Raw genomic sequence first — 23,186 nt, forward strand, 5'->3', positions numbered from 1 at the left:
ATCTTTTTAAATTAGTGTTTTTGTTTCTTCTGGAAATATACCCAGGAGAGGAATTACTGGATCATATGGCAGTTCTATTTTTAGTTTTTTAAGGAACCTCCCCAGTGCTGCACCAATTTACATCCCAACCAACAGTGTATGAGGGTTCCCTTTTCTCCACACCCTCTCCATCATTTATTGTTTGTAGATTTTTTGATGCTGGCCATTCTGACCGGTGTAAAGTGATACCTCATTGTAGTTTTGATTTGCGTTTCTCTGGTAGTTAGTTGAGAAATGATGTTGAGTATCTTTTCATGTGCCTGTTACCCATCTCTGCCTTCAGAAAAATGTCTATTCAAGTCTTCTGCCCATTTTTTGATTGGATTGGGTTTTTTTGATAGAGTTCTGTGAGCTGTTTAAATAGTCTGAATATTAACCCATTGTCAGTCGCATCGTTTGCAAGTATCTTCTCCCATTCTGTATGTCATCTTTTTGTTGATGGCTTTCTTTGCTATGCAAAACTTACAAGTTTAATTAGGTCCCATGTGTTTCTTTTCGGTTTTATTTCTTCTGTATTGGGAGACTGATCCAAGAAAATATTGCTACAATTTATGTCAAAGACTGTTTCACCTATGTTCTCAGAGTTTTATGGTTTCATGTCTTATATTTAGGCCTTTTAACCATTTTGAGTTTACTTTTGTATATTGTGTGAGGGAATGTTCTAATTTCATTCTTTTCCATGTAGCTGTCCAGTTTTCCCAGCACCACTTGTTGAAGAGACTGTCTTTTCTCTGTTGTATATTCTTGCCTCCTATGTCATAGATTAATTGATCATAAGTGTGTGAGTAGTAGCGGCATCTTTTAAATGTTTAGTTTGCAACTATGGAAATATATGTGCTGCCTAATAAAAAACTGGGGCACTCCAAAAAGGTGAGGCTCTCAAGGGAGAGGAACTATATAAGTTGTAACATCTTAACTACTTTCCAAAGACACACTTGGTTTTAGTCAATAGTAATAATAGCTAACGTTTACTAAGCACTTCTTTTAGGCCAGTTTCAAAAGCTGTACATGTATGATTTCAACTACTGTTCATAACAAATGTAGGAATATATTATCCTACATTTTACAGATAAGGAAATAACAAATGTAGGAATATATTATCCTACATTTTACAGATAAGGAAATAGATTAAGGTCACACAGTCTAAGGGGATAAAAGGTATGATCTACTATTTAGATTAAATTGACACTTGGAAAAGAATATATGCATTCATTTAAAACTCACTTCAAATTTTTATTGAATGCCTATTATGTACAAAGTACTGGTTTAAACTAAAACTGGTTAGTATCAATGTTACAAATATAAAGTCTTCTTAAATATCACTATTCAAAATAAATCTTCCTTTCTGTGGTAAACACACACATACACATGAAGATGTACTTTCAAATTAAGTTTTTCAATTTCCAAAATACCTCCTTTAAAACAGAAGGGAATAAATTCCAACATTGCTATTTTCAATGCATTAACTATTTTAAAGTACACTGGAATATTTGAAGATTGCTTGCTGCAAAGTGGACTCACATGAAAATAAACCTTGCTTTCAGAGGGACGTCTACATTAATACACTGCAATTAATTAAATGGCTATGTAAGTAAGTTATACACACATATCTAAAAAAGTAAAATGACAAGAGAGGAGTTTTTCATGGAAGGTGATGCGTCACCATAGATTCTGCTTCTCTTGATTTTCTGAGCAGAGCTTGCTTGAGGGCACTAATTTTCTCATCAAGTTCAGCCAGTGAATAGTTCTGCTGTAAACAATAACAAATTGCTGAAGTATCTTAATGCAGATAAAGTTCTAAATGTACTATAAGTATATAAAATATCCAAAAGCATGGTAAATACCCTTTTCTCATGAGAATTTAAAAACTGAACTATATATTAATGCTGACTGACTATACTATAAATTTAAAGGCATAAAACAACAAGGCTTAAATATTTCTTACTTTTGCTTTTCTAATGACTAAGCTCTCCTGGAACTTTTATACTTTTTGAAAGGATTGTAAAAACAGTTTTTCAACTGACTGACTATTCTCATAATCAATAGTAAAAAAAAAAAGTATTTAGGACTAGTTTAACTGCTTAAAATAACTAGAAATTCTCTTTTGATAGATTAACTGCAATCAACTACCTCTCCTGGAAAAAATGGATACTCTCAAATATACTCAAAATTTTACAATCAAAAAAATAAGGAGAGGGGGATCAAGATGGCAGATGAGGAGGATGTGGAGCTCACCTCCCCACACAAACACATCAAAAATACATCTACATGTGGAACAGTTCTCATGGAAAACTAACTGGAACCTGGCAGAAGAACTGTACAACCACAGCTGCAAGGAAGATCTCTACAAAACCAGGTACGACAGAAAATAAAACACATCAGGTCAGGACAGGTACCCCTGGGAGGAATATGTAAGGAAGAGAAGGTTTGCATGGGTGGACCCTGGCATTGGGGAGCAAGCAGGTTAGGCCACAATCCTGAATTCCAGTCCTGGGGTCCTGCACAGGGGTGAGAAGTGCCCTTGCCTGCTGGGAAATCCACTGGGACAGAGAGAAGGGCTGGAGAAACCTAGACTCTACCCAGGAGGAGTACATGTGCTGGCTTCCCAATAATCAGGGTGGAGAGAGCCTTGCACTGGTGGATGCTGCCTCATTACACCTCCCAATCCGAAGGGGTGTACACCCCCGGCCCTGTTCACTCCACACCACAGACTGAGAGGTCTGGGCCAACTGAACACTGGGAAAAAGATGGTCTAGCGATGCAGGGACAGAACAGGGTGCCTAGAGTATGATCCGGGTGGGGCAGCGGCAGCCATTGTCAGAGCTCTCAGGAACACAGTGGTTCATCTCCTAGCGAGAGTGCCCTGGAATGTTCAGTCCACACTGCAGCTTAGTGCTAGATTCTAAGAGAAGACTGCCACGGAGGCAGCCCAGATCTCAGGCAGCAGTGCAGCCACCTCAATTCCTGCAGTCACAACACTCCTCCATGCCATACCTTTGCACTAGATCCGGGACGAATACAGTAGAGGAAAACACGTAGCCTTGGGCTGCTTCTAAGCAGAACCACAAACACCTACACAGGCAGTGCATAGGTTCTCTCTGACTGCACTGGGCCTCACTTGCTTCAGCAATCACCTTCTTGGGGCAGGGCACACACTCAAGGGCAAAGAAGCCTGATCTAACCCAACCCTCTGGGCTTCTACAACAACTGTGAAATAGACCCCACCCTTGACAGGGCAGTGACAGCAACAGCAGAGAGAAAGCCCTGCCTCACACCCTGCACAGGCTTTAGATACTCCAACACCAACCACATCCCCTATTAAGGGGATAATGGCCAGCACACCCAGAGGAAAGACATGGCTGTCATCCATACTAAAACCATCCCTTGCACCAAAGACACTGGATACAGTTTACACAGAAATGTCCCCACGTAGAAACAATCCTTCAAGAAGACCACAGTAGATAACTTTCTGCCTCTATGAATTTAGAAGAAACAGTTAAGTAAAATATATAAAACAAATACTAACAGACATAAAAGGAGAAGTTGACTATAATGCTAGGAGACTTTAACAGCCCACTGACATCAAAGGACAGCTCATCCAGACCGGAAATCAGTAAGGCAACAGAGGTACTAAATGACACAATATACCAGTTGGACTTAATTGATTTCTACAGGATGCTACATCCAAAAAACCCAGAATACACATTCTTTTCAAGCACGCATGGAATGTTCTCTAGGATAGACCGACCATAAGGTCACAAAACAAGCCACAACAATTTAAGAGGACAGAAATTATTTCAAGTATCTTTTTTACTGAAAATGGTATGAAACTAGAAATCAACCACAGAGACAAAAACAGGAAAAGGAGAATAAAAAACATGCACTAAAAAACCAGTGGATGAATGATGAAATCAAAGAAGAAATCAAAAAATACCAAGACAAACAGAAATGAAAAACACAACTTTACAAGATCTATGGGATGCAACAAAAGCAGTTCTAAGAGGGAAGTTCATAGGGATATAGGCCTTCCTCAAGAAAGAAAAATCCTAAACAACCTAACCTACCAGCTAAAATAATTAGGAAAAGAACAAACAAAACCCAAAGTCAACAGAAGGCAGGAAATAATCAAGATGAGAGGAAATAAATAAAAGAGGTCAAACAAAAATACAAAATATCAATAAAACCAAGAGGTGGTTTTTTTAAAAGACAAACAAAATCAACAAACCTCACGCCAGGTTCCCCAAGAAAAAGAGGACCCAAACAAAATACAAAATGAAGAGATATAACAACTGATACCAAATACTATGAACAGTTATATGCCAACGAATTGGACAAACTAGAAGAAATGGACAAGGTTCTAGAAACACAGCTGCCAAAACTGAGTCAAGAGGAAACAGATAATTTGAACAGACCAATCACTAAAAGTGAAATAGAATCTCTAATTAAAAAAAAAACCCACAAAACTCCCTGCAAACAGAAGTCCAGGACCAAACGGATTCACCAGGGAATTCTACCAAACATAGAAAGAAGAACTCATACCTATCCCTCTCAAAGAGGAGGGAACTCTCCCAAATTCATTCTATGAGGCCACCATCACCCTGATACCAAAACCAGAAAAAGACACTATAAAATAAGAAAATTACTGGCCAATATTTCTAACAAATATAGATGCAAAAGCCTCAACAAAATATTAGCAAACCGAATCCAACAATACCTTCAAAGGATCATGCACCATGATCAAGTGGGATTCATACCACAGTCACAAGGATGGTTCAACATGTGCAAATCAATGTGATACACCACATTAACAAAAGGAAAGACAACACATGATCATCTCAATAGATGCAGAAAAAGCATTTGAAAAAATTCAACATCTATTCATGATAAAAACTCACAAAGTGAAAATATCTCACCATAATAAAGGGCATTTATGACAAACCCACAGCCAACAGAATATTCAAGGGTGAAAAGCTCAAAGCCTTCCAGCTAAATTCAGGAACGAGCCACTGATGCCTACTCTTACCACTTCCATTTAACATACTATTAGAAGTCCTACCACAGCAATCAGACAAGAAAAAGAAATAAAAGGTATCCAGATTGGAAGTGAAGAATTAGAACTGTCACTACTTGCAGATGACATGGTACTCTACGTAGAGAACCCTGAAGTCTCCACACAAAAACTATTAGAACTGATAATGAATTCAGTAAGGTAGCAGGATATGAGATTAATATAAAGAAATCTATTGCATGTCTTTACACTAATAATGAAATATCAGAAATTTTAAAAGGCCCATATAAAACCATGTCGAAAACAAAAAACCAAAACAAAAAAAACCTAGGAATAACTTAACCAAGGAGGTGAAAGACCTATATGCTGATAAAATGGCCATACTTCCCAAGCAATCTACAGATTTAATGCAATCTCCATCAAAATACCTATGACACTTTTCACAGACCTAACACATAAACCTAAAAGTTACATGGAAACACAAAAGATCCAGAATTGCCAAAGCTCTCCTGAAGGAAAAGAACAAAGTTGGAGGTATAATACTTCCAGACTTCAAACTATACTAAAAAGCTACAATAACCAACACAGCTCTGTATTGGCAAAAAAAACAGACAAATAGATCAATGGAACAGAACAGAGAACTCAGAAATAAACCAATGCACCTATGGTCAATTGATCTACAGACCAGGGAGGTAAGAATACACAATGGAAAAAAGACAGGTTTTTTTTTTGGTGGGGAAAATGACAGACTCCAGGAAGGCTAAAGCCAAGGACTACTTCCCAGTACTTCTGCTGCCAGTGTCCGTGTCCCTGTGGTGAGCAACAACTGCCCCCCACCCATGCAGGAGACCCTCCAAAACTAGCAGCCATGAGGCTGACACAGTCTTGGTGCTCTGAGCAGGTGTCAGGCCTGTGCCTCTAAGGTGGGAGAGCCAAGTTCAAGACATTGGTCCATCAGAGACACCCTGGTCCCACATAATATAAATCAGCAAGAGCTCTCCCAGAGTTCTCCATCTCAACACTAAGACCCAGCTCCACTCAACGACTAGCAAGCTCCAGTGCTGGACAACCCATGCCAAACAACTAGCAAGACAGGAAAACAACACCACCCATTAGCAGAGAGGCTGCCTAAAATCATAATAAGTTCACAGACACCCCAAAACACATCACCAGATGTACTTCTGCCCACCAGAAAGACAAGATCCAGCCTCATCCAACAGAACACAGGCACCAGTCCCCTCCACCAGGAAGCTTACACAACCCACTGAACCAAACTCACCGAAGGGGGATAGAGACCAAAAACAACGGAAACTACAAACCTGCAGCCTGTGAAAAGGAGACCCCAAACACAGTAAATGGAGCAAAATGAGAAGACAGAGAAACACAGAGCAGATAGATGAAGAAGCAAGGTAAAAACCCACCAAACCAAACAAACGAAGAGGAAATCTACCTGAAAAAGAATTCAGCATAATGATAGCAAAGATGATTCAAAATTTTGGAAATAGAATGGAGAAAATACAAGAAACGTTTAACAAGGACCTAGAAGAACTAAAGAGCAAACAATGATGAACAGCAGAATAAATGAAATTTAAAATTCTCTAGAAGGAATCAATAGCAGGTTAACTGAGGCAAAACAGGTAAGTGACCTAGAAGATAAAAGAGTGGAAATAACTAGTGCAGAGCAGAATAAAGAAAAAAGAATGAAAAGAATTGAGGACAGTCTCAGAGACCTCTGGGACAACATTAAACACACCAACACTCGAATTATAGGGGTCCCAGAAGAAAAAGAGAAAAAGAAAGACACTGAGAAAATATTTGAAGAGATTATAGTTGAAAACTTCCCTAATATGGGAAAGGAAATAGCCAGTCAAGTCCAGGAAGCACAGAGAGTCTCATACAGGATAAATCCAAGGAGAAAGACGCCAAGACACGTATTAATCAAACTATCAAAAATTAACTACAAAGGAAAAATATTAAAAGCAGCAATGAAAAAAACAACAAATAACATACAAGGGGATCCCCATAAGGTTAACAACTGATCTTTCAGGAGAAACTCTGCAAGCCAAAAGGGTGTGGCAGGACATATTTAAAGTGATGAAAGGGAAAAACCTACAACCAAGATTACTCTACCCAGCAAGGATCTCATTCAGATTTGAAGGGGAAATCGAAGGCTTTACAGACAAGCAAAAGTTAAGAGAATTCAGCACCACCAACCCATCTCTACAACAAATGCTAAAGGAACTTCTCTAGGCAGGAAAGACAAGAGAAGGAAAAGACCTACAATAATAAACTCAAAGCAATTAAGAAAACGGTCATAGGAACATACATATTGATAATAACCTTAAATGTAAATGAATTAAATACTCCAGCCAAAAGACATACACTGAGTAGATGGATACAAAAACAAGACCCATACATATGCTGTCTACAAGAGACCCACTTCAGACCTAGGGACACATACAGACTGAAAGTGAGGGGATGGAAAAAGATATTCCATGCAAATGGAAAACAAACAGAGCTGGAGTAGCAATTCTCATATCAGACAAAATAGACTTTAAAATAAAGACTATTACAAGAGACAAAGAAGGACACTACATAATGATCAAGGGATCAATCCAAGAAGAAGATATAACAATTGTACATATTTATGCACCCAACATAGGAGCACCTCAATACATAAGACAAATGCTAACAGCCAAAAAGGGGAAATCGATGGTAACAAAATAATAGTAGGGGACTTTAACACCCAACTTTTACCAATGGACATCATCCAAAATGAAAATAAATAAGGAAACACAAGCTTTAAATGATACATTAAACAAGATGGACTTAATTGATATTTCTAGGACATTCCACCCAAAAACAACAGAATACACTTTCTTCTCAAGTGCTCATAGAACATTCTCCAGGATAGATCATATCTTGGGTCACAAATCAAGCCCTGGTAAATTTAAGAAAATTGAAATCATATCAACTATCGTTTCTGACCACCACGGTATAAACTAGATATCAATTACAGGAAAAAATCTGTAAAAAATACAAACACATGGAGGCTAAACAATACACTACTAAATAACCAAGAAATCACTGAAGAAATCAAAGACAAAATCAAAAAACACCCAGAAACAAATGACAATGAAAACACGACACCCCAAAACCTATGGGATGCAGCAAAAGCAGTTCTAAGAGGGAAGTTTATAGCAATACAATCCTACCTCAAGAAACAAGAAACAACTCCAATAAACAACCTAACCTTACACCTACTAGAGAAAGAAGAACAAAAAACCCCCAAATTAGCAGAAGGAAAGAAATCATTGAGATCAGATCACAAATAAATGAAAAAGAAATGAAGGAAATGATAGCAAAGATCAATAAAACTAAAAGCTGGTTCTTTGAGAAGATAAACAAAATAGATAAACCATTAGCCAGGCTCATCAAGAAAAAAAGGGAGAAGACTCAAATCAATAGAATTAGAAATGAAAAAGGAGAAGTAACAAATGACACTGCAGAAATACAAAAGATCATCAGAGATTACTACAAGCAACTGTATGCCAATAAAATGGACAACCTGGAAGAAATGGACAAATTCTTAGAAGTTCACAACCTGCCAAGACTGAATCAGGAAGAAATAGAATATATGAACAGACCAATCACAACCACTGAAATTGAAACTGTGATTAAAAATCTTCCAACAAACAAAAGCCCAGGACCAGATGGCTTCACAGGCAAATTCTATCAAACATTTAGAGAAGAGCTAACACCTATCCTTCTCAAACTCTTCCAAAATATAGCAGAGGGAGGAACACTCCCAAATTCCTTCTACGAGGCCACCATCACCTTGATACCAAAACCAGATAAGAATGTCACAAAGAAAGAAAACTACAGGCCAATATCACTGATGAACATAGATGCAAAAATCCTCAACAAAATACTAGCAAACAGAATCCAACAGCACATTAAAAGGATCATACACCATGATCAAGTGGGGTTTATTCCAGGAATGCAAGGATTCTTCAATGTACGCAAATCAATGTGATAAACCATATTAACAAATTGAAGGATTAAAAACCATATGATCATCTCAATAGATGTAGAGAAAGCTTTTGACAAAATTCAACACCCATTTATGAGAAAAACTCTGCAGAAAGTAGGCATAGAGGGAACTTTCCTCAACATAATAAAGGCCATATATGACAAGCCCACAGCCAACATCATCCTCAATGGTGAAAAACTGAAAACATTTCCACTAAGATCACGAACAAGACAAGGTTGCCCACTCTCACCACTATTATTCAATATAGTTTTGGAAGTTTTAGCCACAACAATCAGAGAAGAAAAAGAAATAAAAGGAATCCAAATCGGAAAAGAAGTAAAGCTGTCACTGTTTGCAGATGACATGATACTATACATAGAGAGTCCTAAAGATGCTACCAGAAAACTACGAGAGCTAATCAATGAATTTGGTAAAGTTGCAGGATACAATATTAATGCACAGAAATCTCTTGCATTCCTATACACTAATGATGAAAAATCTGAAAGTGAAATCAAGAAAACACTCCCATTTACCATTGCAACAAAAAGAATAAAATATCTAGGAATAAACCTACCTAAGGAGACAAAAGACCTGTATGCAGAAAATTGTAAAACACTGATGAAAGAAATTAAAGATAATACAAATAGATGGAGAGATATGGAGAGATATACCATGTTCTTGGATTGGAAGAATCAACATTGTGAAAATGACTCTACTACCCAAAGCAATCTACAGATTCAATGCAATCCCTACCAAACTACCACTGGCATTTTTCACAGAACTAGAACAAAAAATTTCACAATTTGTATGGAAACACAAAAGACCCTGAATAGCCATAGCAATCTTGAGAACGAAAAATGGAGCTGGAGGAATCAGGCTCCCTGACTTCAGACTATACTACAAAGCTACAGTAATCAAGAGAGTATGGTACTGGCACAAAAACAGAAAGATAGATCAATGGAACAGGATAGAAAGCCCAGAGATAAACCCCCGCACATATGGTCACCCTATCTTTGATAAAGGAGGCAGGAATGTACAGTGGAGAAAGGACAGCCTCTTCAATAAGTGGTGCTGGGAAAACTGGACAGGTACATGTAAAAGTATGAGATTAGATCACTCCCTAACACCATACACAAAAATAAGCTCAAAATGGATTAAAGACCTAAATCTAAGGTCAGACACTATAAACTCTTAGAGGAAAACATAGGCAGAACACTCTATGACATAAATCACAGCAAGATCCTTTTTGACCCACCTCCTAGAGAAATGGAAATAAAAACAAAAATAAACAAAGGCACCTAATGAAACTTAAAAGCTTTTGCACAGCAAAGGAAACCATAAACAAGAGGAAAAGACAACTCTCAGAATGGGAGAAAATATTTGCAAATGAAGCAACTGACAAAGGATTAATCTCCAAAATTTACAAGCAGCTCATGCAGCTCAATATCAAAAGAACAAACAACCCAATCCAAAAATGGGCAGAAGACCTAAACAGACATTTCTCCAAAGAAGATATACAGATAGCCAACAAACACATGAAAGAATGCTCAACATCATTAATCATTAGGGAAATGCAAATGAAAACAACAATGAGGTATCACCTCATACCAGTCAGAATGGCCATCATCAAAAAATCTACAAACAATAAATGCTGGACAGGGTGTGGAGAAAAGGGAACACTCTTGCACTGTTGGTGGGAAGTTAAACTGATACAGCTACTATGGAGAACAGTATGGAGGTTCCTTAGAAAACTAAAAATAGAACTACCCAGCAATCCCCCTACTGGGCATATACCCTGAGAAAACCATAATTCAAAAGGGGTCATGTACCACAATGTTTATGGGAGCTCTATTTACAATAGCCAGGACATGGAAGCAACCTAAGTGTTCATCGACAGATGAATGGATAAAGAAGATGTGGCACATATATACAATGGAATATTACTCAGCCATAAAAAGAAATGAAATTGAGTTATTTGTAGTGAGGTGGATGGACCTAGTCTGTCATACAAAGTGAAGTAAGTCAGACAAAAACAAATACCGTATGCTAACACATATATATGGAATCTAAAGGAAAAAAAATCATGATGAAGATCCTAGGGGCAGGACAGGAATAAAGATGCAGATGTAGAGAATGAACTAGAGGACACAGGGTGGGGAAGGTTAAGCTGATACGAAGTTAGAGAGTGGCATGGACTTATATACACTACCAAATGTAAAATAGATAGCTAGTGGGAAGCAGTCACATAGCATAGGTAGATCAGCTCAGTGCTTTGTGACCAGAGAGGTGGGATAGGGAGGGTGGGAGGGAGACGCAAGAGGGAGGAGATATGGGGATATATGTATGTGTATAGCTGATTCACTTTGTTATAAAGCAGAAACTAACACACCATAGTAAAGCACTTATACTCCAATAAAGATGTTAAAATAAAAGAAAAAGAAAAAAGACAGTCTCTTCAGCATGTGGTGCGGGAAAGCTGCACAGCTATATGTATATCAAGTCACTCCGCCACACCATATAGAAAAGTAAACCGAAAATAGTTTAAAGACGTAAATATAGGACATGACACCAATAAAACTCCTGGAAGAAAAACATAGGCAAAACATTTCATACATCACAGCAATTTCTTAGATCAGTCTCTCAAAGCAAAAGAAGTAATAGTAAAAATAAACAAGACCTAATCAAACTTAAAAGCTTTTGCATAGCAAAGGAAATCATCAACAAATTATAAGACAACCAACATATACTGCAGAGAGAAGACCAGCCCAGAGCATTTGGCTTTGAAGCCCAGCAGGGATGGCTTTTGGGAATCCCACAGGGTTGGGGAAATAAAGACTTCACTCTTAAAGGGCACACACAAAATTTCACACACTCTAGGATCCAGAGCAGAATCAGAAATTTGACAGGAGCCTGGGTCAGACCAACTTTCTGATCTTGCAGAGTCATCCAGAGACAGAAATTAGTTGTAGCTCACCCTGGTTACACAGCCACTGGCTGGTGGGCCAGCCATTTTTAGAAGCCTGTTCTAACATGTGGACAACACTGGTGCTAGCAAGTGGCATTGTGGAATCCTCCCTCTAGATTATTAGCCGCAGGACCCAGCCCCGTTCTAGCTCAGCAGCCTGTAGGCACCAGTGCTGGGATGCCTCAGGCCAAAGCAACTAAATGGGCCGGGACACAGCCCCACTCACCAGCAGACAGGCTGCCTTAAGACCTCCTCAGCTAATGGCTACCTCTGGACACAGCCCTGGCAACCAGAGGATCCAGGACCCAGCTCCACCCACAAGTGGGCAGGCACCAGTCCCAGAAACCCCTGGGCCCCTGGCCCTGCCCTGGAAGCCTGCTTTAACCTCTGAACCAGTCTCACCCACCAAGGGACAGACACCAACCACAAGAAAACCACAGCTCCACAGCCTGCATATCCAGACTGCCTACCAGTAGGCCACACTTTAAACTGGGACCAGCTTGGCCCTGCCCAGTAGCAGGCCAACACAAGCTTCAGGATGTCCTGGATGCCACACTCAACTGTGTCAGGAACCGGCCCCACCCACCAGTGATGCAACACTATCTCTGGGTCGCCTTGGCCATAGAATTAAGACTCCAGGACCTGGCTCTGCCTGCCAGTAGGTCAGCACTAGCTGCAGGACCTGGATTCACCCACCATGTGCAGGCAACAGCCCTGGAGTGTCCTGGAACTTGACTCCAGCCACTAGTGGGGCAAAATTAGCTCCAGGGCTACCTGGGGTTCTGCAGTCAGCCACCGTGTGACCCAGTCCCACCAACCTGTGGTTGGCAGCCTCCACACAAGGCAGGGCCTGGCAGCCAACCAGACTAGGGGCCAACCAAGCCTACTAGTCCACCCACATAGCCAGCCGCAACAGAAGGACCCATGCAGCCCTCATAGGGGGAACCCCTAGAGCACATAGCTCAGGTAACAAAAGGCCAATTCTCCATTGTTGGGAAACATAACCAACCACCACATACATAAAAGTAAAAACAGCAACTCAGGCAAAATGAGACAACAAAGGAACATGTTCCAGACAAAAGAACAAGATAAAACATGAGAAGAAGAACTAAGTGAAGTGGAGACAGGAAATCTACCTGAGAAAGAGTTCAGGTAGTGATTGTAAATATGACCAAAGAGCTCAGGAGAAGAATGGATGCACAGAGAGAGAAGTTAAAAGTTATTAACAAAGAGTTAGAAAACATAAAGAACAACCAAACAGAGATGAAGAATACAATATCTGAAATGAAAAATACACTAGAAGGAATCAACAGTAGACTAAATGAAAGAGAGGAATGGATCAGTGAGCTGGAATACAGAGTAGTGGAAATCATTGATGCTGAACAAACAAAAGAAAAATGAATGAAAAGAAATGAGGACAGCTCAGGAGACCTCTGGGACAACACTGAGCACACTAATGTTTGCATTATAGGGGTCCTAGAAGAAAAGAGAGAAAAGGGCCGAGAACATATTTGAAGACATAATAGCTGAAAACTTCCCTAATCTGGGAAAGGAAACAGACATCCAAGTCTAGGAAGCACAGAGAATGCCACTCAGGATTAACCCAAAGAGGAACACACCAAAACACACTGTAATTAAAATGGCAAAAATTAAAGTTAAAAGTAGCAAGGAAAAAGCAACAAGTTACATAAAAGGGAATTCCCTTACGGCTTTCAAGTGATTTTTCAGCAGAAAGTCTGTAGATCAGAAAGGAGTTGCATGATATATTTAAAGAGATAAAAGGGAAAAACCTACAACCAAGAATACTCTATGCAGCAACGCTCTTGTTCAGATTTGATGGAGAGATCAAAAGCTTTACAGACAAGCAAAAGCTAAGAGTTCAGCAGCACCAAATAAGCTTTACAAGAAATGTTAAAGGAGTGTCTAGAAGCAAAAACAAAAGGCCACAAGTAGATATGTGAAAATTACAAAAGGAAAAGGCTCATCAATAAAGGGAAACATACAGTAAAGGTAGTAAATCATCCATGCACAAAGATAGTAAGAAGGTTAAAAGACAAAAGTAGTAAAATCATCTAACATCCACAATAAACAATTAAGGGATACACAAAAAAATCAGATGTAACAATATGACATCAAAAACAGCAATCATGAGGGAAAGAGAGGACAAAGGCAGGGTTGTTAAAATGCATTTGAAATAAGAGATCAACAACTTAAAACAATCATGTATATATATGTGTGTGTGTGTGTATATATATATATATATATATATATATATATATAGTCTGCTATATAAAAACCTCATGGTAACCACAAACCAAAAATCTGTAATAGATATATACACAGAGAAGACAGACAAATCCAAATATAACACTAAAGACAGTCATCAAGTCACAAGAAAAAAAAAGCAAACAAAAATTACCTACAAAAAAAACCCCAGATTAACAAAATGTCAACAAATACATATCAATAATTACTTTAAATATAAATGGACTAAATGCCACAATCAAATGACAATGGCTAAATGGATAAAAAGCAAGACCTCTATATATGCTGCCTACAAGAGACTCACTTCATATCTAAAGACTCACACAGACTGAAATTGAAAGGATGGGAAAAGGTAGTCCATGCACATGGAAATCAAAGAAGAGTAGCAATATTTATATCATACAAAATAGACTTTAAAATAAAGACTGTTCCAAGAGACAAAGAAGGACATTACATAATGATCAAGGGATCGATCCAAGAAAAAGATGTAACAATTGTAAATACATATGCACCCCAGCATAGGAGCACCTAAATACATAAAGCAAATATTAACAGACATAAAAGGAGAAATTGACAGTAACACGATAATAGTAGGGGACTTTAACACCCCACGTATATCAACAGACAGATCACCCAGATAGAAAATCAATAAAGAATCACTGGCCTTAAATGACACATTGGACCAGAAGAACTTACTCATATACAGAGAACATTCCTTCTGAAAGCAGCAGAACACACATTCTTTTTAAGTGCACATGAACAGTCTCCAGGATAGATCACAGCTAAGCTACAAAACAAGCCTTGGTAAATTTAAGAAAATTGAAATCATATCAAGTATCTTTTCCAACCACAACACTATGAGACTAGAAATCAACAACCAAACAAACAAAAAAATCACCTGCAAAAGACACAAACACATGGAGGCTACTAAAAAAACAATATGCTACTAAATAACCTATGGATCACTGAAGAAATCAAAGAGGAAATAAAAAAAAATACCTGCCGACAAATGATAACGAAAATACAACATTCCAAAATCTGTGGAATGCAGCAAAATCAGTTCTAAGAGGGAAATCTACAGCAATACAAGGTTAGCTCAGGAAACAACAAAAACCTCAAATAAACAACCTAAACCTTACATCTATAGCAACTAGAAAAAGAACAAACAAAACTCAAAGTTAGTAGAAGGAAATAAATCATAAAGATCAGAGTAGAAATAAATAAAATAGAAAAAAACCAAAAAAATCAACAAAATAGGTAAACCTTTAGCTAGACTCATCAAGAGAAAAGAGGACCCAATCAATAAAATCAGAAATGGAAAAGGAGAAGTTACAGCCAACACCACAGAAATACAAAGAATCATAAGAGACTACTATGAAAAACTATATGCCAAAATGGACAAATTCCTAGAAATGTACAATTTCCCAATACTGAACCCAGAAGAAATAGAAAATACCAATATCAACAGACCAATTACCAGTAATGAAATTGAATCAGTAATTTTAAAAATCCCCAACAACAAAAATCCAGGACAAGATGGCCTCAGAGGTGAATTTTACTAAACATTTAGAGAATTAACACCTATCCTTCTTAAACTACTCCAAATAACTGCAGAGCTTCCGAACTCATTCTACAAGGCCATCATCACCCTGATACCAAAACCAGGCAAAGATACTACAAAAAAAGAAAATTACAGGCTAATATCACTGATGAACACAGATACAAAAATCCTGAACAAAATACTGGCAAACCAAATTCAACAATATATTAAAAGGATCATATACCATGATCAAGTGGGATTTATCCTAGAGATGCAAGGATTTGTCAATATCTGCAAATCAATCAATGTGATACACATTAACAAACTGAATAAAAACCACATGAACATCTTAATAGATGCAGAAAAACCTTTTGACAAAATTCAACATCTATTTATGATAAAAACTCTCCAGAAAGTGGGCATAAAGGGAACATACCTCAACATAATGAAGGTCATATATGACAAGCCTGCAACTAACATCATACTCAATGGTGAAAAGCTGAAAGCATTTCCTCTAAGATAAAAGGATGTCCACTCTCACCACTTTTATTCAACATAGTATTGTAACTCCTAGTCACAGCAAAAAAAAAGAAAAAAGAAAGAAAGAAAGAAAAGGAATCCAAAGTGGAAAGGAAGAAGTAAAATTGTAACTGTTTGCAGATGACATGACACTATACACAGAAAATCCTATGGGTGCCACCAAAAAACTACTAGAGCTAATCAATGAATTTGGTAAAGTTGCAGGATACAAAACTAATATATATAAATCTGCTGAATTCTACATATTAACAATGAATTATTAGAAAGAAATTAAGGAAACAATTCCATCAAAAAGAAGAAAATACCTAGGAATAAACCTACCTAAGGAGGTAAAAGACTTGTACTTAAGAAAACTATAAGACACTGATGAAAGGAACTGAAAACAACATAGATGGAAAGATATACCATGTTCATGGATTAAAAGAATTAATATTGTTAAAAAGACCATATTACAAGGCAATCTACAGATTCAGTGCAATCCCTATCAAAATACCAATGGCATTTTTCACAGAACTAAAACGAATAATCTTAAAATTTGTATGAAACCACAAAAGACTGAACAGCCAAACAACAGAGCTGGAGAAATCAGGCTCTATGACTTCAGACTGTACTACAAAGCTACAGTAATCAAAACAGTATAGGGCTTCCCTGGTGGCGCAGTGGTTGAGAGTCCGCCTGCCGATGCAGGGGACACGGGCTCGTGCCCCGGTCTGGGAAGATCCCACATGCCGCGGAGCAGCTGGGCTCGTGAGCCATGGCCGCTGAGCTTGCGCGCCCGGAGCCTGTGCTCCGCAACAGGAGAGGCCACAACAGTGAGAGGCCCGCGTACCACCAAAAAAAAAAAAAAAAAAAACAGTATAGTACTGGCGCAAAAAACAGACACGTAGATCAGTGGAACAGAATAGAAAGCCCAGAAATAAACCCACACACCTATGGTCAATTAATCTACAACAAAGGAGGCAAGATTATACAATGGAGAAAAGACAGCCTCTTTGATAAGTAGTGCTGGGAAAATTGGACAGATACATGTAAAAGAATGAAATTAGGACATTCTCTAACACCATATACAAAAATAAACTCCAAATGTATTAAAGACCTAAATGTAAGACTGGAAACCATACAACTTTTAGAGGAAAACATAGGTGGAACATTCTGATATAAATCATAGCAATAATTTTTTGGATCTGTCTCCTAAAACAAAGGAAATAAAAGCAAAAATAAACAAATAAGGCTCTATTAAACTTAAAAGCTTTTGCACAGGAAAGGAAACCATCAACTAAATAAAAAGACCTACTGAATGGGAGAAAATATTTGCAAATGATATGACTGATAAGGGATTAATATTCAAAATATATAAACGGCTCTCACAACTCAACAGCAAAAAACATCCCAATCAAAAAATGGGGCAGAAGGGAAGGGATGAGATTTAAATTACTTGAGCATTTATTATTTTTCAGCATTTTGTAACTGATATTTTCTTCTACAATTAACATCTGGATAGATTTTAATACTTATTTGGCCCATCTGAGTCATTCCACACGCTTAAAATTATTTCTCTAATTCAACACATTAATTTATGTTCCTCTTTTTTTTTTCAGTCCTTAAATCCACAAACAAGTCCACAACCACAGTAGAAACTTTTATTAATAAGAAAGGTATAAAACCAATCAAACTATTTCAGAAACAAAATAAAAATGTAGTAACTTACTTGAGGTGGTTGAACTTTTCTTCTTTTTCCAGAAAAGTTCTAGATTAAAAGTAAAAAAATAATAAGTAATCAATGCTTAGAAAATCTAAACAATTTTCCATTATAGAATAGTGAACAAAATAAGGAGAACCCTGGCAGAAATAAAGCCCACAAACTCACCTAGCACTATCTGTAACTAATATCTGCCTTTTTCTACTTTGGAAGTTACCCTCCAGAGATGGTATTAAAAGTATATAATAGTAACATCACAGCAACATGCTTGTCCCTGACTACACACACTTTCCCATTAATTCCCAGCTTCTAATGAGGCTGAGTGATTGTGGAAAGAGGTGCTCTGTGGATTTCCTACTTAGTTTCCTTTCTTTAACATTTCTATCCAGGATATTGAACAAGTGAAGCAGCAATAGACAGAGGGAAACAGAATTTAGAATACCAGGCAAAGGGGTGAAAACACACACATACACACACACCCTTGATTGACTATAAGGGACACTGTGGTTGTCTAAGTGAGCAGCTGTCTACTGTTCCTCTATGTGATTCAGAGGAATACTGATTCCACCCCACTGGTCTTGTCAGTGACCAAAATGGGTATGGGCCCAATTCTGGCCAATAATTAAGGAGAGTCAGCTGGGGATTAGGGGGAGAACTTCTGGAAGAAACTTCCTCACTTCTAAGAGAAAGCCCTCAAAGGAGGCAGTTCTTCTGGACACTGCTGTTATCTGGTTAGGACACCAGAAAGCACTGTAGCTATCTTGCCATCTGCCTGGGGAAAGAGCCAACACCAAGCAGAGCTGAGAGGGGAAAGAGCTCAGTTCTTTGACAATCATGATTTAGCCCAGTAAATTAATTTACCCTGAAGACTGCATTCTGCTGAACTTCACATTTTATAAGATTATTTCCATACTGTTAGAACCAGTTTGAGTATAAACTTCTATTACTTGAAGCTGATAACATTCTCACCAACACACTGCTGTGTGTTTTTTAAACCCTGACCTAATGAATTATTTCTAGACTTTGTTCTTAGTTTCACAGAACCACAAGCTCTTGAATGGCAAATTAGTATATCAGTACATCTGACAAAGAAACTGTCAACATAGGTGGCAAAATTTTCTCTTGAACATTTGTGACCACTGTGATTTACAAGAGAAAGTAAAAATCCTGATTTTCCTTTGTGTCAAAAGCTATTTTCAAAGAATACTGAGGTATGCCTCTTATCAGTAGTTTATAATAAGTGGGAAATCAGTTAAGTGTTGGAATTATTAAATATGGGGAAGAAAGTGCCTATATAAACATACTCCTTCCTGTGCCAAACTGAGCTGGATACCTGTGGTGGGGCCTATGGGCAGGTAAGGGCTTAATGTTTAATTTGGTCATTACTCAGTCGCCTACCTTCCCACAAGGTAGTTTTTTACACCCTGATGAAAATATACTTCCCCTTGTTTTCCTAACAGCTTAATCTGTAAAATATGGACAGTTTCCATGTCATTGAGCAATCAGATTATTAATATATCATGAAACCAAAGTGAAAAGTATCAGAACAAGGACATCAGTGGTTCACTGACTTAAAAACAGTACAATGCGGCCTTTGGGGGCTTATTTTAGGTCTGAGCAGACTATTTCAACACGCTGAACACTTAGAAACATATCTGTTGTGGATACACTGGACCAGCTTTAACATTTATTCTGTTTGGGTACAAGGAAATCTCAATTTAAAAGGCAGAAATTTTAACAAGTCTTGGTACCTGAGAGAAAATATTTGAGAGCACAACACACTAAACAGCTGGACAGAGTAATTAAAAATTGTCTCTACTCTCCCACTATTTTAAGTTAGCAGGTAATTTATAGCTACATTTATAATGCCTGTGTCCCAAAGAGAAGGTGATTAAACACATACATGAGGTTCAGAAAACCCATGCTCTAAGAAAACTCAGTGGTAAGGAGGCCTTTTTCATGACCAACCCCCTTCCTTACTTCTAATCAGTTTTAAAGGGTAACCAATTGCTAAGGGTTACAGATGGAGTGCCTTAAATGTTTCTTCCCTTCTAGTCCCACTGCCCTGATTCAGACCTTCATTTCTCTCTGGTATGGACAATGACATGTTTCCTAAACTACTTTCTTTGACTCCGAACTCTCTCCAACTCACAACTTCACAATGTCACCAGACAGAAACCCATTCTATGTTTCTTTCGCAAAGACTTAACTGTGCCCCAATGACACTGGAATTACAAACAGGTTAACGTGACCTTCAAGGCCCTCCAAAATGTGTTTGCAATTTAATTTTCCAGCCAGACCCACTTGTTCACCTCACGCTACAGGCCCACCATGACCTTCACGTATAAACGGCCTGCATGCATGAAGTTGACGTGGCCTTCAGGGCTCCTTCTTCCCACGCTTCCCTTTAGAACCGGGACTTAACCATTACAGACTAGAGTTAAGATTCCACCTAGTCAGTGCTTTCGAACAAAGTTAACATACTTTAAAAGTCCAATAATTAACTATCAGCCAGGTCCTATCCATTCATTCGCACATTTATTCCATGCCTACTACACTCTGTGTTCAAAGATGAACAAGACACAGTTCCTGCCCTTCAGAGGCTGAAAACATAGTGTGAAAAATAGATGTGTAAACATATAAGTCATAAGTGCTATAAAATGAACAAAGTGCTGTGGAAATATACCTGTGAAGAACATTACACTTACTGTTTTCAAGGATCATAATTTAAAATCAGTAAGTAATTCTCTGGAAATACTCATAAAATTGTATCTTTTAAATGGTATGTTAAGCAATGCCCTTAAAATTTTTAAAACATTACCACATTCAAATTTTTCCATGTTGAATGTGATGGGTAAAGATCTTAAAACGTGCAACAAATACTAACTTTGTTGTAATTCGTGCTTTACATACATTAACTTTTTTTTGAATTTTATGTCTGTTTCATAAATGAAAAGAACTTTACATAATCTAGGTTTTTTTTAGGAACAAAATACAATTTATATCTTTTCTCTGTTAATGTTTCTCTTTTCATATGCTGTGCTTCAAGGTTACCCAAGATAATCTCTATCCAACTGTGTTTAGAACTCATCTACATGTGAACCTGGATTAGACACATTTCAGTTAAAAACTTTTCATAAATTCAATTTCTAACAAAAGTTCAATCCTTAGGAAATTTAATAGGCTCAATCTCCCCTTACTTTCTAACTTTAGAAGCTACATATCTAGTCTTTTCCGTAGACTTCTGAGGAATAGATACGTAAAACTATGCAATTGCCATGCGTGTACTCCCAGCAAGAGGAAGGTAAGAGCGGTGAATAATGCACTATGTCGTCTGCAGGGTGTGTGTTCATCTCCTCTCACACGCAAGGACAATCCTAGAGCTGGCTCCATTCTGAGCAAGAAGCGCAGCTCCTAGAGATGGCACATTCATCTGTTATGGAAGGGTGGGTATGAAATCTTTGCCTTTGGGTCTGAATATGTACCATACATATTCATAGGCCTTAAGGACAGAGTCAATCTGAATGTTTAAACCATTGTCAGTGTTTTGTGCTTGTTGCTCAGTATTAATTTGTGTATGTCATTTCCGATACTAATCCAGAAGTGATCCTTCTAATCAAATATAGATTGTTTAATATATTTGGAACTATTCTTTTAAAGCACTAGTTTTATTACAGATATGACAACCCAACACATCCATGCCAATCCTGTTTACATTTATCACACTTCCTGCCCCTGAAGTAAGTTTCAGACCTTAGGCCTCTGAAAGTCTCAGTGTTCTTACCAATTCTATGTTCTCACCTCTACACTGTCTCTCCCAACTATCTCAAGTGTAAGTCCTACATTTTGAAAAGCTTACCCGATATTTCTGTCTGCATAGCCTGCTATGACTCTAAGTTCACATTTCACCCAAAAATATCTCTCTCCAGATTTTATTTCTACCAATGATGGTATCATTTTTCCAACCAGAAACTGGACTCATTCTTGCTCCATGTCTCTTTCCATATTCAATCAATTATCAATATTTGCCAACCTTTCTTTCCTACTGTCTATGGCACTAATCCTTTCTATTCTCACTCTCATGTCCTTGTTTCAGGATCTCAGTTCACATCTAAACTAGTATAATACTGTCTCCTTATTTTCAGTCTCTCCCTTTTCATATTTCCCAGAACAGTAATAGATAAATCTTCTAGATATCACTTGCACAAGTCCCTTCCCTGCTCAAATGATTTCAATAGCATTTAAACTTTAAACTTCTGGGGACAGCATTTAAGGTCCTCTACAATCTACTTCTACCTCCTTAATCAAACATTCTAAACATTCTATCCTGTGTAAAATGGATCCCCCAAAATAAGATTATGATTTAAAGGGCTTGTTCTTTTGTTAACTAAATTTAGTAATAGGTGTATGTTAAGCTTTTAAAATCAGAATCAGAGAGAAAAGATAAATGATGGGGCAAGATCTCACTTGAGGCATCTAATACTACGATACTCTCTTATAAGATCAGTTCTACTGTTAACAAGAATTATATTAACAAGGTATGAAATTGAACGAGAAAAAATAACCTGCCTAGGGATTTCTTAATGAAGGCAGCTTGAATGGGAAAAACTTATGGTATATTGTTGTAGGAAAAGGCATACAATCTCTATGAAGTTTTCTAGGAAGATACTATGAATAATTCTAAAAGTGGAAAGACCTTTGTAATTATGTAAAACAACCAACAAGTATTCTAAAATTAAGGATATATTGTAATTGTATGACTTATCCATGTTTATACAGCTACTTCATAGATTGTTTCTAAAATTAAATAAATGCCAATATTTACTGAGGTTTTATCATGTGCTAGACAGCAGCCTAGGTGCTTGACTGGTATTATCTCATTTAACCCTTGCTTCAGCCCTCAGTACTTTAATAGACATCATTTTATATTTGAGGGAAGTAAATCACTAAACGTCTCTAAATTATTGAGCTTTAAGATTCACTACTCACTTTGGTTATTCAACTTGCCTTCTTCATCTGGAAATATTCCTACCTTTGTACCTTACTCTAATACCAATTTGAAACTGGAAAGATTGCTGTTATTCCTAAAATAATTCT

The 23,186-nt window shown here is 37.6% G+C and overlaps 1 protein-coding gene across 5 annotated transcripts in view; it reads right to left on the bottom strand.

Moving 5' to 3' along the window:
• Nucleotides 1–1,247: 1,247 nt before the first annotated feature.
• Nucleotides 1,248–23,186, bottom strand: part of MBIP (MAP3K12 binding inhibitory protein 1) — a 35,759-nt gene continuing 13,820 nt past the window's right edge. For 3 of the 5 annotated variants that reach the window (XM_027111091.1, XM_027111090.1, XM_027111089.1), the window contains 2 exons: nt 18,099–18,137; nt 1,252–1,789 (listed from right to left, as the gene is read on the bottom strand). In XM_027111091.1, coding sequence (XP_026966892.1) covers nt 1,682–1,789; nt 18,099–18,137 — 147 coding nt within the window. In that variant the 3' untranslated portion in view covers nt 1,252–1,681. Of the gene's footprint in view, nt 1,790–18,098; nt 18,138–23,186 lie in introns of all 5 variants that reach the window. The other 2 variants (XM_027111088.1, XM_027111087.1) reach the window with 2 other exon arrangements.

This window comes from Aethalodelphis obliquidens, unplaced genomic scaffold (assembly GCF_003676395.1).
Source record: "Aethalodelphis obliquidens isolate GAN/ISIS:26980383/991018 unplaced genomic scaffold, ASM367639v1 scaffold10, whole genome shotgun sequence".
Taxonomy (NCBI): domain Eukaryota; kingdom Metazoa; phylum Chordata; class Mammalia; order Artiodactyla; family Delphinidae; genus Aethalodelphis; species Aethalodelphis obliquidens.